At 43.2% G+C, this 19,510-nt stretch overlaps 1 protein-coding gene across 5 annotated transcripts in view; it reads left to right on the top strand.

Moving 5' to 3' along the window:
- Kcnk10 (potassium two pore domain channel subfamily K member 10) overlaps nt 1–19,008 on the top strand; it is a 133,168-nt gene extending 114,160 nt beyond the window's left edge. For 3 of the 5 annotated variants that reach the window (XM_076921462.1, XM_076921463.1, XM_076921464.1), the window contains exons 5-7: nt 7,036–7,222; nt 11,195–11,337; nt 13,052–19,008. In XM_076921462.1, coding sequence (XP_076777577.1) covers nt 7,036–7,222; nt 11,195–11,337; nt 13,052–13,672 — 951 coding nt within the window. In that variant the 3' untranslated portion in view covers nt 13,673–19,008. The remainder of the gene's footprint in view (nt 1–7,035; nt 7,223–11,194; nt 11,338–13,051) is intronic. The other 2 variants (XM_076921461.1, XM_076921465.1) reach the window with 2 other exon arrangements.
- The last annotated feature ends 502 nt before the right edge of the window (nt 19,009–19,510 follow it).

Below are 19,510 nucleotides of genomic sequence, written 5' to 3' on the forward strand. Positions count from 1 at the left end.
TCGTGTGCCCTATTTATCTACAGTACAGTGCTTAGCAAAATGACCCTAGTCTTAAGTTTTGTTAGCTGTCTGGGTCATTGTTGCGGCAGCATTATTTGGGGAGGGGCATGATGCTGCCAAAATGTGTATAGAATAAATTTAAAATTTGGATAGGCAAATATTGGTGGATAGGTAAAGATCAGTTCAGATTGTTAGGTAATCAGCAGATATGGTTCTTCTCAGTAGGTTTCCTGTTCTTTCCTTTCACATCTCAACTAGAGAAGATGACCTTTCTTCCACCGAGGTGGGATCTGAATGATTTCCCTGTATGTATATGGAATGTACTGGCCTCTGGGTTCAAGCTTCTGCATGTTTGGCTAACAGAGATGTAAGGAGCAACCACTGTAGGTGACACTCCAGAGGACACGAAGAACAGTGCCCCTGACCCCTATCATTTACTCCTTTCTCCATTTTCTCTGATGTGTCCTTAGGCACTTCAGTAAATACTAAGGCAAGATACCATGGATACTTACGGCACCTTTAAAGGTTTCAGTCACACTCAAGTGCTCCCGACCTGGGACCAGTAGACAATGTATATCTGAAGGAAGAACTATTTAACTTTGCTGTCTCCCTCCTTTCTCCCCTCCCCCTCCTTTTTCCCCTTCTTCCTCCCCTTCCAGTTTGTCTTCCTTCCCTCCTCTCCCTTTTCTTGTCTCTCTCTTGTATTCCTTTATCCTCCTTCTTCCCACTTTTCTGTTTCCCCCTTTTCCTTCTCTCTCTCTTCTGCTCTTCCTCTTTCATTATTCTCTGCTTCCCTCTCCCAGCTCCTCCTTTCTTCATCCTCCTTCCTCTCCCACCCCAACTTCTGCCACATCTTTTACAAGTAGCACAGCCCACTGTGTATAAAAGTACTCATAATTAGGTTTTGAAAAGATTGAATTTTCAATACAGACCATCTGTTCCAATAACTATTTATTTCCAAAGGTTAGCAGACACTAACTTTTGAAATTTTGAATTAAAGTCTTTCCGGAGCCCCAGCTGCACTGTCCCCTGCCCTAATGTGCTCCTCTGTCCTCAACTGGCCTTTGTCTTCTCTTCCTCCCCTTCACTGAAACCCTAGCCTAGGTCTCTGGGACTCCAGAGGCTACCCTGGCCACAGTCTCAGAGTACAATTAGAACAGATGGAACTGAGCATGCTTGGGAAGTCCTAGGTCATCTCATTCAGAGAAGGCCGCCTGAGAAGTTTTAGCTTCATTCATTGAAAGTGTTGATCTGCTATTAGGACACATCCAAGGTCAACAAAAATACATAATACATACATACATAAATACATAAAGGAACACAAAAGCAGTGGGTAGGACTTAGAAGAAAGCCCCTACTGTGCTGCTGCTCTGGACTGATTCCACAAAAAAGGGTGCTGAAGACCATGATCAGAGTCCCGCCTTGTATATGAAGGAAGTAAAGAAAAAGGAAGCCGAGAGACGGATCCCGAGGATCTGTGTTTTATATCCCAGCACAAGGAAGCAATGCTTCTCTGAGAAGGCCAGTTTGCCAGCTGGCGGTCCTATGCAAGTGAGACATCATGAATGGAGACCGAGTGAAATGGTCAGGATGGAAGAAAGGACTATTTTGCACTATGCCATACAAACAATTAGTATAGATGTGCTTTCAATAGAAATGAAGTGTGTGTCATTGATATGGCTGTTACATTACTTATAGTGAGGCTATGTATCAGCAAGGAGAACATGTGTCTATTCTGCTAGAACATGGTGCAGATTCAAATATCATGGATGCTAGTGATGACCCTACTCTCCAACATGTTTGTAGTGAAAACCTCATGGCTGCCACACTGCTAGCATACCATACAACTATTGGTAGAAAAAACAAGGATATTTCACCCCACAGTAACTTGTAATGAAGAACAGATGGAAGATAGCCAAATTTTAATTTATAAAGAAGCAAACACACATGCAACCTATAAATGGAATAAGCTTTCCAACATGCTCTGTGCTGGCGACCCCAGGCCTACGTCCTTCAAAAGAGGATGATTGTAACTTTGATGCCCAGTTGGAAGAGGTATGGACCTAAGACAGGTTGTGTGAAAAATAATGCAAAGATGTACGAACAACTGCAAAAGCTCGACAATTCCATGTTAGAATTACAAAGACAAAAACCCCCAAAACATCCCACAAAAATAAAGCAGGAAAAATCCAATGCTGAAAAACTTGTCTGAAGAGGATAAGGAAATTTTTTATAAAAGAACACGTGTAGCTATTTCCTCTGAATTGAAACATTCCCTGCTGAAAGGAGGAGGGAAGTTCCTAAGACTCTCCAAGCAATTCAAATCTGTCAGGATGCTGAGGAAACCTGAAAGAACAGGAAGCTCCGGAAACTTAGAAGATTCATAGAGCTTCTCTGTGAGGCTATAGGAGCATTTGCAATTGGAGGAGCATCTTGCAGGTTATTACAGAGAGGCACCTTTTGTGAGCTGTCAGCTATGCTGGGGTGGGCTTTTTGGTGATGTAGCTTCTTTTGGAGTTATCCATGGTCCTAAAAGCATCTCTCACCTATATTCCTTACTGGTTTACTAAGCCAGACATGTAAGGAACTTTTTTTTTTTTTTTTTTTTTTTTTTTTTTTTTTTTTTCCTGTTGGAACTGTTGGTGCCCTTTCTGAGGCAAATAGATGTTTACCTCCCTAGGAAATGTCACACAACAAATGTATTGAGAAAACATACCCTCTGCCATGTAGTTTGGAGTGAGAAAAAGAAAAAATGAATAAAAAGAGTGGAGTTAGATTTAAAAAAAAAAAACCTCTGACAGAAAAAGGGGTGTCAATGAATGTGAAAATGGAAAATATATTTTCCACAAAAATTTAAAGCCCAGAGAATTTGACATGGATATTCTGATTAATGTGCTTTTAAAAAGTAAGCGGCTAAGAGATGACCCAATTGCTTTGATGATGTCACCAGAATTTAAATATGCATATCTCCAAAAGGACAGTGCAAGATCTTTCTAAGAAATCAGAGTGCTTCTAGCAATTATCCAGAAAGATTAAGACACATAAATGGTCATGTGAGCTCATGGCAACTATGGATACCTTTGCAGAGACCATGCAAAACTTGTGGAGATGCAGACAGCCAGATACAGAGTTAACATCTTGGACAAAGTCAGCCCCCTGGTTCCCATCTGTTGGAAAACTATATAAGAGTTTGGGACCCAACAGAACTTTATTCTTTAAAAATAGAAAGAAAGAAAGAAAAGGCCCGGAGGCACCAATTTCAAATCTACAGCATTTGGTAGGTATCCTGGAAGTCGCCAAGGAGGGTTTGTTTTATTATTTCCCTTCGGGCTCCAATACTTGGATACCAGCATTGTTTCATTACCGAACTGTTCAATTAACTGATGTAGGTTAATGTCACATGGTGTATATTAATGATGGAAGACAACAGAACTTCTATAATTTATTGAAAAGGTCATGGGGGGGTCTCTTTTCCATGACTTTTGATTCAATAAATGAATTCAAAATGGTCTTCCTGTTGTGGAATAAGAATATTATCATTTATGAATGCAAATTTTTCTTTATCACAGAGTTTTCATTAGCCCCAGTGATAAAAAAGTGTCATTTCATATAAGAAAAAGCTTTGCATGGCAAAACCTTAGTGTAAGACTTATTGTAACTCATATAAATATATTCTCTCTCTCTCTCTCTCTCTCTCTCTCTATATATATATATATATATATATATATATATATATATATATATATATATATATCCTATTTGTTTATTTGAACTCTAGGTGTTTCTTGTATGTGGTTTTCCTGGAGAGTTTTCTATATAATCTCAGTAGCATGCTTAGCGTGTCTCTACCATGGAGATCATAGACAATGGTGTTCAAACACCTTCTCTTAAGCTTCTAGAGTTACAGTGCTTTGTGGCTGTTTGCTATAATGTTGAAACTATTAGTTATAAGTAGACCTTTTAGAAGAAATCTTGGCAGAAAACATGAAGAGAAAATAAAAACCCAATCTTCAGCAAGATGGTGCCTACTATTGTTCCACTGGGAGAAATTATCCTAGGTTTGATTGTACTCGCATGGTGACATGTTTGAATTTCAACAAAGACCAACTACACCATAAAGGAGGGCTCTGTACATCTAGCTCCTGTCTCTAGCATTTTTGTGGCAATATCTTTGAATAAAATCTCTGATGTCCAGGCTGAAAATGCATGCTAAAAATACTCCTAAGGCAGACAAAACACTCTGGAAAATGTATGTCAGAATTCTAAGAAATCACACAGAAACTGGAAGAAGTGTAGGTATTATTACAAAGTAGTGAAAATCAAATTTTAAAAAAGCAGCCGATGAACAAAAATATCTGCAAGCTTACTAAAATAACCTTGTTTCTGTAAACAGAAAAACAAGTAAGTAATTGGACATGGGGCTTGGCCTCTTGAGGTCTGAAGTAGGTAAATGGAACGAGTGGCTTACACACATTCCTCTCCAAGCTGGGACCTTCCTCCTACTTATGAAGCTTGAGTCTTTCTTGGCAGAACTGCACAGACAGGGAGATAGATTTTGAGTTCTTCAAGAGTTCCTGTAGTCAGCTGGCTGGATATAAGAGTTAAATTTTTTCTAACAGTGTCTCCTAGGTATTTCCTAATAGTATCTGTTGAAGGAGCTGCCTCTGTCCTAGTCTACAGAGGAAAGGAAGCAAGACTGGGTCAGAACACCACAGCCTCATCATGTCTGCTCAAACCCCACATCCAGCCAGCCAATGAAGTGTTGCAAGCATTTTTCTGAGCATCACTCCCAGGAATTCAGGAGTGCTCTGATCAGTGTGGGCAGGAAGCAGAAAGAGAAATGTTTACCTTGCCAGTGAACCCTCTGAGAGGCCCTGCCATGAGGACAGAGGCACCCAGCCTTTGCTATGTTCTTACTTCTCCGTCAAGCAAACCTGCCTGTGCCCGTCTCAGGAGAGGTTGGGTAGATCTTCAGCTTCCCACAGACTCACCACCCTTCTTTGCCAACCACATCCTCATTTAGATGAGGGTTGTGTGCACGTCCTGATTTGGAACTTAATGCCACACAAACATTTAATACACTTTAATTTCATTATGCATTTGAGGAGGGCGATTTGTAGAAAGGGGGGAATGATAATCTCCTTGCCAGCAATTAGATGAACATAACAATCTGCCATGGAATCCACTCTTGGGCTCTGCACTTTCTGTGCATGTCTATGAACTGAACCAGACTAGTAAGTTCCTGGGTTGTCAAAGGGCTAAGCTGCTCTTTCCCAAGGCTCTCCCATTCAACACAGCGGGGATTCATGAAGTGGATACAGTATCCCCCATGGTTCTCAGGGAACCAATTTCTATTGTGACACTTCTAGGGAAAGATACTTTCATGCTATATAAACAGTATCATTAGATATATATTTTTCAGAAGACCTTCCTGAAGATATGAGGAGACAGGCATACAGATTAAAGCTGCCTATCCCCACTCCTACTTTATATGCTAATTGCCCTTTGAGAAGTCAGGGGTGGGGGTGGGGGCAACTTGCACTGTATTTCCTTAGCTTTGCCCAAAGAGTTTACACACTGATCATTTTTTTTTAAAATCCCCAGTCTTCCTATAATGGACACAAGATGATCTGTTCCTCAGAAGAATTGCATTTTGTGTCTTGTGTTTGAGAGGGCTAACTTTATTTGGCAATTTTCTTTGAGCAGATCAATTGTTGAATAACCTGGAGAGCTGTTTCCCTCATTAAGCACAGGGCCGAGAGTTAATCACATCAGAATTCTAATCTTGGCTCTGACCCTCATTAGCAGCATCATTTTGTGCAAGTCCCTTAGCCCCTCTTGGTGTCTGTTTTATATCAGTAAAATGAGAAATACGAATGCAATTGGCCTCTCCATGCTCTGAGATACTTTGACTTCAGAGACACCAGGGACAATGAATGGGAAGTGAATTTTATACATTGTCCCCAAAGTGCTGCCTAGTTTTGCCAAAATCAACCTAGGCAGTGCAGACAGGCCATGAAGTCTGGTGTTAAGCATCCATTTCATGTATTTATGCCATTGAATGATGCTGAAGTCCCCTGATGGCAGAGTCATCTTCTCTAGCACCAGTTCTGGGAGTCTGGAGAAGATTTAGATCATCCCATTAGAGGCAAGGCCAGGTTAGATGATGGTGCATCAGAGGGCCCTACAAAGGATGCCCAACATCTACCTTGGACAAGGCCGGTGTGATTTATTTGCATTAGTATAACCCCCAGGCTTCATACTTTAAAAAATTTTTTTTGTACTGATGGTTCCTTTTGAAGTGGGTGAAGAAGGAAGCTTCAACTGATCTTTTAGAGAGGGACCTTGTCACTCTAACTCATCTCCTATGATATATGGTGATACAATCAACAGACACAATGACACAGCACTAGCTCAACATGTGCTTAGAGAAGTGCACGTCCCACAATAGATAAAGAGACAGAGTAAACTTGGCTGGACCCTACCACAAATGAGGGATGATGGATTTTTGTTGTTATGGTTCTATTTCCTCTTGCTTTCTCTCCTTTTCTTGGGAGGCATGAAGAATACAGGCAAGACCCTACTCCCTCTTAGAAACCAATGCTATTTCTCCCTCCCCTAACCAATCATTTTTGACACTGCCAGTGTGTGAATAGTCTGTCAGGTCCCCAGTAGATCCCCAGCACATGAAAAATGCCAGCAAGTTAGCTCTTTTTGGGAAATAAATACAGTCACACCAGTGACTCAGATCACAACTGGGCCATATTAATAGAACCATGTAGGAGATATTCAAAGCACAAGCAGTGTCCAACTTCAAGTTCAGGGTCTTCCTAGACTGCCTAGAAACTTCTGTGTGTGCATTCCCTTAGCCTGGAATCCACAGGTGTTATCAGATTTCTACATAGCTGCTTATGACTGGAGAAAGGTTAAAAACCACATGGACAAGGACATAGCACCCATTCCTAGTACCTGTCCTCTGAGTCTAGTATATTGCTTTTGACTTGCCTATGCCTCTTATTCCTTTGCTCTCCCTAGAAAAAGCAAGTGAGTCAGACCAAGATCCGGGTCATCTCAACTATTCTCTTCATCTTGGCTGGCTGCGTCGTGTTTGTGACAATCCCTGCTGTCATTTTTAAATACATCGAGGGGTGGACCGCCCTGGAGTCCATCTACTTTGTGGTAGTGACTCTGACCACAGTGGGCTTTGGTGATTTTGTTGCAGGTAAGCCACCTGGACATACCCAGTCACTTGCACCTTCCTGGGGGAAAACAATTTGTTGGATGTCCTCTTCAAAATGATGTCAGAGATTGGGGATTTAGCTCAGTTCTAATGTGCCTGGCCAGCAATCCCAGGGCCCTGGGTCCAGATCAAAAGAATCAAAATTATGGTAACAGGTATTTGCAGAGGAAGTAAACAAAATGGCTCAACGTTTGTTAACTCAGTGTGATATAAGCAGCATCAAGTTGTCTGTCTGCCTGCCTATCTATCTATCTATCTATCTATCTATCTATCTATCTATCTATCTATCATTTTCCTTCCTGAGACAAAAGCCGGGCCCAGGATGCCGACTTAGTGTTAGCATGATTGCATTATGTAAGGGTGAAGTGAAGTTTTCATTGAACCTGGACCTCTCAACTGTATTAAGGCTCCTTAAGTCAATTGATAAAGACCACGATTAGCCAAAGGCAGACATCAGACTCAGGAACAGTTAGCATAGCTAACTGATCTGCAGTGATGAACAGATAAAGCTGCTAATGCTGAAGTAAGAGTCTCTGCTCCCCAGAGGTAAGACACCCCCGAACTCTCAGCCTCTCCTTTTGCACAGTCCTCAACCACTGCACTCTCGATGGAATCCTAAAGCTTGGGAGAGGAATCGAGCTACGAGGAGGACGAGGAGCAACTTTCAGCCTGTCCAGTCTGTAAGCCTACTTAGGTTATCCCTTAGAAGTCACCCATAGATGATGGTCCCTAGGGAAAACAGCTGAGGTTCTGATCTAAAATAAATACCTGTGAGAGCAGATGAGCCAAGAGCTGCTTCCCACCACCTTTAGACATGTCACAGGGCAACTTAGAGGGGGGATGTTGACGACGGGTGTTCTAGCATCAGTGACCCAAGGACTATGGATAGTCTGAGCACTTGGGATGAACTCTGCCCTCTAAGCAGTTGCTCTGCCCAATCTGTTGATCAGGGCCAAGCACAGAGAACGGAAAGAGAAAGCACTTCGGAGCGTGGGAGTGGCCTGCTGAGCTGAGGGGAAGGCTCAAAGCCCGTTTATGTATTTTAGTCTCTATTACCACTCCCTGTGGACTGAGCTATCTGTACATTCTGGCGCTTTACATTTCATTCCTCCAGGAAGGGTAACCTACACTGTCCTCGGATCTGTACTGTTTGGGAGGGTCTTCCTTACTAGTGGTTATAAAATCCAATTTCCTTTACAAAGAAGCCTCCATAAACTAGGGTCTCTTAACCTGCACAGTGCTAACTGGAATGGACCAGGTTCTTATTTTTACATAAACACACGTGTGTGTGTGTGTGTGTGTGTGTGTGTGTGTGTGTGTGTGTGTGTGTGTGTGTGTGTAGATTGTAGGGCTCCTGTTTTCTTGCTTAGACCAGAAGCCAGCAACCCCCAGTGATTTTTTTTTTCTGTCTCTGCTTTGCTTGGAGCTGGGATAACAGGCGTTTGTGGGATGTCCGGCTTCTTAGGTGGGTGCTGGTATTTGAACTCTGGTCCTCATTATTGTGCAGTAGTGTTCTTAACCTCTGAGCTGTTTTTCTAACCCCCAAACCAATTTCTTCTAAAGCAGTTTTCAGAGCTCACATGGGTCAACCCAGCATTTGCATGCCTGGAGAATGCACTCGGGGAGTTTCCCAGTTATTTGTAAATAGACCTCTAGAGGACGGGCCCTGGGACCTCTGAAGATACTAAAATCAACAGATGCTCAAAGTCCCTCATAAAAACAATGGAAAGTTTACATAGAATTTGTGCACAGCCTCCTGTGCATGTTCAACCATTTGTATGTAGATGGCATGTAATACTCAATGGAAAGAAAATGCTATGCAGATAGTCACCCTACTGTATTGTTTAAGGAGTAATGAGGATAAAAAGCCATGTACATGTTTAATACTGACATGTTTTTTGGAGTAATTTTGGGTACACCTCTGGTTGAATCCACCCAGACAGCTTTCAGATATGTGGGTTAACTATTATTTTATGTTACTGGACATTTCAAATAACCAAGAGTTGATGGTCACTGTGATCTAATAGGTTATCGGCTCTACTGGAAATTCAACTGGGGGTGGGAGAGAACCACTCAGGATTGGTTGACGCTTTCTTTTACCGATGACCCACTTTGGGACAGCCTGATGCTGCTGCTTTATTTCACAAGCCTGACTGTGAACATACAGAGCTCGCGATTCTGGCCTTGGCTGATGAAAGGCTACACAGAGGGACATGCCCTGTATTGTTGGCTAGCACATACCAGCCACAGCCTTGGCTGGGTGCTAGTGACTTGCAAAGGTAAATATTTACTTAGCCCAAAGGGGAAAGACAAACTTAAGGAAATGGGCTTACTACACAACCCTGTAAACAGTTGGCTACAGGGGAGAACGAAGGCAGCTGAACCTCAGCCAAGAGGGACCCAACACCTTGGAATCATTATTTTTTACTTTTTAGTTTTTGGGTGTGTATGAAATTTTTCCTGAACATATGTGCATCACGTGTGCAGCCCGATGCCCTTGGAAGATGACCAGTCCCCTGCAATGTGAGTCACAGTCACCGTGTAGGTCCTCTTATCTCTGAGCCGCATCTCCAGCCCCGTTCCTACTGCAGTAGAATTCATGGTTGTATTGCAGATTCGTTTTGATTTTATTAAGAGCCATGGGTCCCAGTGGGTTGTATCAAGCTTTCCAAACTAGTGTCACCATAGAGCTTCAGTGATGAAGGACACAGTGACAACCACAACCCAGTGGGCAAGGCTAGGAATATTTCGCTACCCAGTGTCCTGATTGTTAGTGCAGCATCCATGAGTTGTCTTAGAGGCACCTTTTCTGCTCTCTGAGTGAGTGAAGAGTGCCATCAGCAGTGCTAACAATGAGGCTGAAATAAGTAAGATTATTATTTGAAATAAATTACCATTTCGATTAATGGAACAGCTAGCCAATACCATTAAGCAACTGGCCAATTTGGTTTGATGGATTTCTTTTTTACTGTAATCTTTATTTATAAAATGATGGGATTGAACTAGATGCCCTCACAGGTATGGTTTAGCTCTAGGCTATGGTAATTCTAATTGCCTGGCCTAATTGACCCCTGGATGAGCAGCCTGTAAACACCATCCCTCACTTAGCGTCAAATCACTATTTCATGAATCAAAGTCTCAATAATGCTGTTATACTTAATTTTACTTCTGCACATGCACTCATCTCTAATGCATGTGAACTTTAGAAGGAAATTACTTCAAGTATTTCAAATCTGGCATTGTGTGTGTGTGTGTGTGTGTGTGTGTGTGTGTGTACTTTCTCTCTTCTCATTTCATTTTCTTTCTCCTTTCCCAACTCCTCCCCTCCTCTTTCTGGTTTCTTCCTCTTGTTCTCTCCCCTTCTTCCCCCTCCTACTCCTTTTCACTCTGTCTGTCTGTCTGTCTGTCTGTGTCATCATGCCATTGTAATCATCTCCCCTCTCCCTGACTCATCTTCCTGTCTCCTTTTCAGAGTCAAATTTTCACCATGTATCTCTGGCTTAGCCCTGGACTCACTGTGTAGTCAGGCTGGCCTTGAACTTTCAGTGGATTCTCCAGCCTTTGCTTCTTGAGTGATGAGATTATTAGTGTGTGCAAGCCCTCATAGTATTGAATCTCTGTTAATGAGGGGAATTCAGAGAAGTTTGAGAAAACCAAAATGATAGGTGGTGGGCCAGCATCTGAAAGTACTTTTCCTGTGAAGTCAATTCTCTGTCAGATGACTCAAGGTGGCCACCGGCATTTTTCTGTTCTAGAATGAAGGGTTATTTTTAGTTGTTAAGAGTCAAAGAAATTAAGCTACAAAGCCAGACTCCAGTTTCTGTTGGGTCTTGTTCCCTGCAAGCCTAATGGCCTAGAACTAGACGTGGACATGACATTTCCTTCCATGGACTGGAGTTTACTCTGCGAAGACCAACCGTTGACCATGCTAAAGTACCATTTGGTTATTTTCAGGGGGAAATGCTGGCATCAATTACCGAGAGTGGTATAAGCCGCTGGTGTGGTTTTGGATCCTTGTTGGCCTTGCCTACTTTGCAGCTGTCCTCAGCATGATCGGAGACTGGCTGAGGGTTTTATCTAAGAAGACAAAAGAAGAGGTATGACCCCTTCCAAGCCCCATGAGTGTCCTTGACACCCCTCATTGAGAAATGTCTGTTTCTGACTCCACGAAAGGGTTGCATAGCTTCCCTTTCCATTTATTTAGAAGCTAAGTTGAGTCCATAGTAGTTGTCTCTAGACCTTTTAGTTAGTAACTACTTTAAAAATGTAAAAAGAAAGAAAATAGGGATGACAAGCAAGGGTGGATGGTGGCTTCAGAAAGAATGTGGTTGCCTGTGTCAGCAACCACTTGGAAGGCTTCAGGGACTTGTGGGGAGCCTGGAGAAGCTGGCTGGCACTCCAGGTCTCAGGGTCAGCTTGGGGATTTGGCTTCTTGGACACCACTAGATGAAAGTCATCCAACAGTGCCCAGCTGTGGGGAAATAGGCTTAAGGGGTCCTTTCTGCATATATCCCTCATGTCCCTGCGTATATCCTCCCCCCATATTCCCCCATTGCCAGATACCTGCAGTCTTTACTCCTTGAGATGTATTTGAAACTCATAGGCAAGGGAAGGAAGACAGAAGGAAAGACACATAGGTCATTCAAAATGTCATTCTTCTGCAAAGAGAGGAAGATAAGTAGGAGGAAAAAGAGGAAAGAAACAGGGAGGTAACTTGACAAGAGAGGGACACACAGTCCATTTAAGGGCAGCTACGCAGTTCATTTGGTATAAAGGGACATAGGAGACAGTTGCTGGGTGGGCCCCGTCCCATTTCTCCAATTCCTTGGCTTACAAGTGAATGTTCCTGGCTGTGTAAACATTCCCAATGCCATTCCCAGGTTGACTCCCCAGAGACTGACCTGCTCAATGTTGGCTTTAACAAAAGACGAAGGGACAAGAGAAACCAGAGTTTTCTAAATGCTAAACTTTTGAGTCATTTGCCTCTATAGGGAGGCAGAATGGCGCAGAAACAACCAAAAGATTTGGTGATGAATCTCCAGCAAAACTTCACTTCCTAAGAAAGTATTTTAGGTGGACTTTGGTGGGAAATGCCCTTTTCCTGCACCTTAACCAGGGATATATGGTTATCAGGTACCTTGGGCCTTCCTCAGCACATGGTTGCAGAATGGCTTCCAGACAGGGCAACTAACCGGCTCAGTTTGCCTAGGAATCAGGGGATTTCCTTGGGCATGTGACTTTTTTCTTTCTCAGTACCACAGAGACTGAACCTGGGGCCTTGTGCATGCGAGGCAGGTGCTCTGCCATTGAGTTCTATCCTTAATGCTTAGACAGGGTTATTGGGAAGACAGGAAAGAATGAAGGTCTGCTGAGCATTGACATTCATGGCCACGGCTGAGTTAGGTGTGGTCTTTAATGTTATGCAATTATAGAAGCTCCATGAGACGTCATGTGAGAGAAATGGGGCCATACAGTGAGACACACACACACACACACACACACACACACACACACACACAATCCAGATCTCTCCTCTAAATGTTAACATCTGCCTCTACTCAGCTCTTATTTCTCAATCTCAGATGCTTCCAAGCTCTCCCTACTCCATCAGTCAGTCACTGCCCAGCCTGACATGGGTGTCCAGTTGGGTTGCAGAGTACCAGAGGGGATGTAGTGCTTTGTCTCTCTCTTTCTTTGGGAGATGATCTCCCCCTGGCCTCCCCCCCAATGAGACACCTGAGTGAGGTGTAGGTTCTGAGAAGTCTGAGGAGAGGAATGTCTTAGTTTGTTTTGCTCTTCTGTCTTGTCTAGGTGGGTGAGATCAAAGCCCACGCAGCCGAGTGGAAAGCTAATGTCACTGCTGAGTTCCGGGAGACCAGAAGGCGGCTCAGCGTTGAGATCCATGACAAGCTGCAACGGGCAGCCACCATCCGAAGTATGGAGCGCCGGAGGCTGGGCTTGGACCAGAGGGCCCACTCACTGGACATGCTATCCCCTGAGAAGCGCTCTGTCTTTGCAGCCCTGGACACAGGCCGTTTCAAGGCTTCATCCCAGGAGAGTATTAACAACAGACCCAACAACCTACGCCTTAAGGGGCCAGAACAGCTCAACAAACATGGGCAGGGCGCTTCTGAGGACAACATCATCAACAAGTTTGGGTCCACCTCCAAACTCACAAAGAGGAAAAACAAAGACCTCAAAAAGACCTTACCCGAGGATGTTCAGAAAATCTATAAAACCTTCCGAAATTATTCTCTGGATGAAGAGAAGAAAGAGGACGAGACAGAAAAGATGTGTAACTCAGACAACTCCAGCACAGCCATGCTGACAGAGTGTATACAGCAGCAAGCTGAGATGGAGAATGGAATGGTACCCATGGACACCAAAGACCAGGGGCTGGAGAACAATTCTTTACTTGAAGACAGAAACTAAATGTTAAAGACACTGGAATTGGAGTATGTGTTGTCTTGTTTTTGTTGTTGTTGTTTTTTGTGTTTTTTTTGTCCTGTTTTTGTTTTACTATTCACACTGAGACACGTGCCTTAAATAGACTTCTTGTTAGTCCAAAATTACATAGCATTGAAGAATATATTTCACTGTGCCATACACAACTGAAAGCTTGCTCTGCCAAAATGAATCAAACAGGAGCTTCGTTTCAGATAGTGGCAGCAGGACCCAGGTCAGCTGTCCCTGTGAGGGGAGTTCTAGTGGCCATGCTATAGTCCTCACGTAGTGCTACTCTGGCATGGTACACAGGCAAGGACAGCTTTCCCTTAGACCAGCCTCTGAGAGGACAGGTTTGTCTTTTGAGTCTTCTTTTCCCCAGCCGACCCATAGTGATACATTGTGCATAAAAGGGCGGCCATTTGCGAGGGACCTGGTGACTCTAGCAAGAGTTTGAGTGGACATTTTGGCAGGCCACAGTGCAGAACACCTACTCCAGAATGAATGTCCTTGGGACCCAAGAGTACCTGGAATTTGTTTGAAACTGATCAGAGCACACACGTTTTATAAGGTGCAATTGCTTTTCTCATTAAAAAAAAAAAAATACAGACACATCCCACTGTGGCTATCTCCTTAACCAATGACAGACGTCCACTGAACTTTATCCTTTTCATTGGATAGGTAGTGTAGGCGGGCTTGCAAGCATTGGTGAATACGCCGCCTCAGCCGCTGCCTTGTCAGAAGGTAGATCATGCAATTTTCTTCAGTGGGTGTGAAGGTAAAAAAAAAAAATAAAACTGATTTTGGAACATTAATACTCACTTTTCTACAAGAACTTTAATTATAACTTGTTTTGATAGGAGGGAGGAAATACCAAAATGATTGCCTTTGCATGATGCCGGTGGCTTGCTGTTCTGTCTAGCTGATCCTAATTTTTTTTTTTTTTAAATAAAGATAAAAATAGACATCTTGCATTTGTGAGACACACCGAGGAGGACCATGGCATCTTTCCATCTCAGGGCTTTCTGTCCTTTTGGGTGTCTTAGACTTAGCTGTAAGGCTCAATCTTGCTTTTTCAACACAAAAGGAAAAAGAATCTCTCACCAAACCCTTGTAAGATTGAAATGGTTTAAGTTGTTTGCAGCTTAAGTGCCATTAATGCATTTAAAACACCAACACTGAAAAGGAGTATTTAAAGGATTTCATTTTGTTCTTGTGTTTCATGATGCCTTTATCAGGTTCATTGTGTGACTATGTTTCGTTAGGCCTTTTTTTATGAAACATACCCTTCCTTACCTATTTGCCCCACACCTGTTATTCACCAAAATGGTAACTCCCTCTTCATTGTTTCTAGGAAAGCAATGATCAACATGTGATTGCTATGATTGTGTAACCCGTTTACAACGTTCAGTGGAGGACCATTGTAGGACAGAGTAAGTTGTAGGGTTTGGGAGGCTGATTTAATGGATTTTTTTTTATCAGAAAGGAGAAATTCATAGGCCTTATCTCACCTATGTATGTGTCGGCTTTAATCGGATTTGGCTGCATGTTGGTTCAGCTAGGGCCCCCTGCACTTAAACATTCGAATCCTGTATCATGAGGAAACTGTTGGCTATGCTTCTTCTCGACTCGGTACCACCTTTGGGGGATTATCATGGAACTTTCCTCTAACCAATTAACAGAGCATATTTAACAAAAGGTCACAGCACAAATGGAGACTTGCAGAAACCATCTACCATTTTCTAACTGAGGGGAAAATTATGTCGACTGCCTCTTTGACCGCTGGTACCATGGAAGACTCATCTCCCTGAAATGTACTGTTTCCAGCTGTCCCCTTCTTGGAGCACAGACGCCTGTTTCCCAGCTCTCAGGGAAACCTCCAGGATCTTGTTAAATATTTGAGAAGTCAAATAGGAATCACTATGGTGAGGCCTTTGCTGTCAAGGGTTTGTCTGGGATCACTCTTTGACTGGAGCAGGACATCGACTCGTTGGTGTTCCACATAGTGCTGTAGGCTTGGAGAACATGATGTGTATGCAGGCATGGATGCTGGGGTTTTATTATGGGAAGGGTCCAGCCTGGTTCTTTGTGTTTTAAGGAACAGGTAGGTAAGTGGGACTTCTCTATTCCAGTGAGTTTCCTGATGAAGCCGCACGTGGATCTCACCCATTTTACGTTGGCACATCTTTATGGTTGTGTTAAAACTGCAGGCACTAGACCTGTATCTGGTAAAGAAGCATCCCTGCCATTTGTTCTATGCCTTTTATGGACTTGGCATTTTACTGAATTAGGCGTTTTACAGCACTCATTGAAACCTCAGTGGGAAGTATTTACAAATCCTTTGTATAGAGGAAGGCACAGAGACTCAGGGAGGCTAAGCAACTTACCAGTAGTGCACAGCAAGAAGGTGGTAAGAGTTTGCTTTCAGTTTTGCTACGATGTCCATAACATGTACCCTTGTAACAGAGAGTGCTTGTGTATTTGTGATTGTATGTGTGCACACATCTTACAAGCTTTGTGAGCACAGTTGACAGAGATGAGGGGAAGGTAGATTTTTTTTTTTTTACCCCTAAGAGGGAATAAAATTTTGAGAGTAAAGCCGGCCTAAAAGGTTGCCCCTGAAGCTATCTATCTACTGCATGCTTTTGGCTTGGGGATGCTGTAGACAGTACCTCTTCTGGATGCTGGGAATGCCTCCCTTCCCCCCACCCCCAGCACTCTTTTGCACTTTACTCCATTTTCTTGCAGGAACTCTTCTCACAGCAGGACCTAGACATCTCAGAAGTCTTAGATGCAGAGCCAACCAAAAGGAGCAGGTACATGAGTCAGTGTGTGCATAGATGTGTTCGTGAGAATCAAACCTCAGTAGTACTGAGACTCAAACATAACCTTGGATTGAGAGTGTGTAACCCATTCCCTGAGTGAGTGACGTCAAAGAAAACCCTCAATGAAGATTGTATCTGTGGACAAAGCGTTCCAAAAACTATGAAGTACTCTCCGAAGGAGAAGCCAATGGGAACACGAGAGGTTTCATTTCATCTGCACATGCTCACTAAACCTAAAGGCGTTGGTTGTTTGGAAGTTACTCAAATGTTATCCCTGTAAGCAGGGGAGCAAACAGTATGCAGAACATATGTGATATGACAGCTGCTATATGTTACAAACATTAGCCCAGCCTACCCTTTCCCCTCAGTAACCCTTGCCCCTCTTAAGCCCAGAATAAATGCATGGGTGTTAAACATAGAAAAAGCACGTTTGGTATCTTAGGTGGGCAATTTTGTGCTTCATTTGGCAGCTGAGTACGGAATTGTTCTCTCATCTGGAGGTTTACTAGTGAGAGCCAAGGGATAGTAGGGAGAGGCTATTATATATAATACATATAATTATATATTATAATAATGTAATTATTATATTATAATTATAATTGTTATAATATACTATATACATTATATATATTATATAATATATAACAATTATATATTATATAATATATATTATATTCCCAGACCTAACTCAGTAGTGATTCTCTCTAGCAGTTTCAGCTTGACTCTAGGGCAGTGCAGTGTGTATGTGTGGCATATGTGATGTGAAAGGAGTCCCTGGCTTATAATTTAGGTATCTGGGACCCCTACTGCTTGTTCTCTTCCATCCCTCAGCCTGTGCTCACAGGCACACCATTTTCCCTGTACCTCATCTGCACACCAAGGGAATGGAGCACAGATTATTACCAAAAGCCTTTTCCAATTGTACAGTTCTCTGAGGAGACATTCCCCAGTCCATGAGTTAATCAGAAGACTATTAAGTTGGATTTCTGCATATTGATTAATGGCCCCATTCCCACCCTCAAGTGTTTGTTTTCTGCACAGCTGATGGAGACCAGATGTATTTGAGAGACTGGAACACACCCTATATTGGCTCTATCCACCCCCACCCTAGCTTTTAGCACACTGTTGCTCTGGACAGCACACAATGCAGGGGGCTTCTTTTGTTCTGTTTTTCGGGGCAGGGGTGGGGTCATCAGGGCAATGGTGTCAAGGCTAGTCAAAGAATTGTAAGCCATTGCTATCAGCACTCAGTTGTACTAAATGTTCTCTTGACTGCATTATGAATTCATGTTCCCGCACCTCCTCCTGGTACTCAAAGTCACATGTGTGTAGGAAAGGACTTCTCAGGTATCATGGGAAGTTCTAGCTGTGCTAGGCACTGGCAACCGCCCCCCTCCCAGTTCTGAGACATTATTTCCTGGGTGGGGAGTCAAAGCTGCTGCTGCATACCTATTTACTTGGTCTGGGGTCAGGGTTCTGGTTGAAGCACGTGTGGCTCACTGGACTGGACTGGGGAATGATGTCAACCATCCAGTGTGCAGAGTGGTTTCAACATCAAAGACACTGAAAGGAAAAGAAGCAAACCAAGCTCATAGAGCCTCCGTATAAAAGAAAACGAGCCCCACTGGCTTCTGTATTTTGCCAGTGCTTCCTGTCTAGGGGTCTTTCTCACCATTAGGATATAACTGTATGCAAAGCCAAGAGGCTGAGGATGCCATGGGAAGCCTCTGCTGATACAGCATAAGAACTGGCTTATTAATAATGGCCTCAAAAGGACACACAACCAAGCTCTAAAACAAAGGCCACTTTCATTTGGCATTTCGAGTGCGGTTGAGTCTGCATACAATATGGCAGCTACAGGGCTCTGATAAAGCCCTGCACCCTGTCCTAGTGTGGTAGTCATGTTACATCACATGGCACCAGCTTAGTGGTATAGAGAAGTGAGAGGTTGTCTCTGGCTTGCTGGGTGTGGTTATCATTTTCACAGGTGCCGGAGATTGGGGACCCCCTTACGTTCTTTGTCCTTAAGTTCTTTGTTCTCTGTCCCGTGCACTACAAAAGAAACTCCTCTGAGAAACTTCCAGACCATCAGCTCAGTAGACTTGCGCCATAGATGCTGCTTCATGGTCTGTCCCATGTGTGGGGCTCTAGCTGGAAGGAAGATACCAAGATGTAATATGCAAACTACCCTGAATGCTAACCTCTATTTCCTTTCTGTCTCAGAGCTGCAGGCAAGGGATCCAGTGATGATCCACCATAAACCCATGTGTGGAGATGTTTTACCTATTTTTTTTAATAGAATTTCATGGTGCTTTTTTTTTTAAAGGCATTTTACAGTTGATGTGTTGGGGGGGCCACATTTCGTATTGTTCTTAGAAGGAGAAGTGGGAATTTGCTTGTAACATTTCAATGAGCTGTGCTGCTATTGTCCCTTATTTGAAGATGTAATTTTTTTCAATGATGGAGAACATTGCAACAAAGACCTTCTAGAAGATCCAATCTAATGCCTGTCCTGTTTTCCTTTGTCTTATGTGATGTGTGTGGTCCATAGTGGCTGAATTGGGCACTCTGTTCGGGACCATGGGATAGTTTCTTTACAGGGCTTCCACTCATCTATCAGCATATCACGCTGTGTTCATGAGCACAGAGCCAGGGGGACCTACTGTCTGGAGGAGGAGTCTGAAACCCTTCAAGGAAAGGAATCTAATAAGCCATCAATTTGGCTGTGCTCTTACGTTCATTTTTCTACCTTTTATCTTTTTTCAGTTGTATGTTGCTAGGGGTTGGGCAGTAGGTTAAACCACATTTTGTGTGTGAAAAACTACATTTGGGCACTGTAATAGGTCTGCCACTATGAAAGACTCAACTTCTCTGCTGCAGACATTGCAAGACACATTGATACGCTCTTGCTGCATGTGTCTTCCATGATGTGTGGCCAATATATGGTAACCAGTTTTGGACACCTATCACCTATGAGGTGGTCTACTAGCAGTTGACAAGC

This window comes from Arvicanthis niloticus, chromosome 23, assembly GCF_011762505.2.
Source record: "Arvicanthis niloticus isolate mArvNil1 chromosome 23, mArvNil1.pat.X, whole genome shotgun sequence".
Classification (NCBI taxonomy): domain Eukaryota; kingdom Metazoa; phylum Chordata; class Mammalia; order Rodentia; family Muridae; genus Arvicanthis; species Arvicanthis niloticus.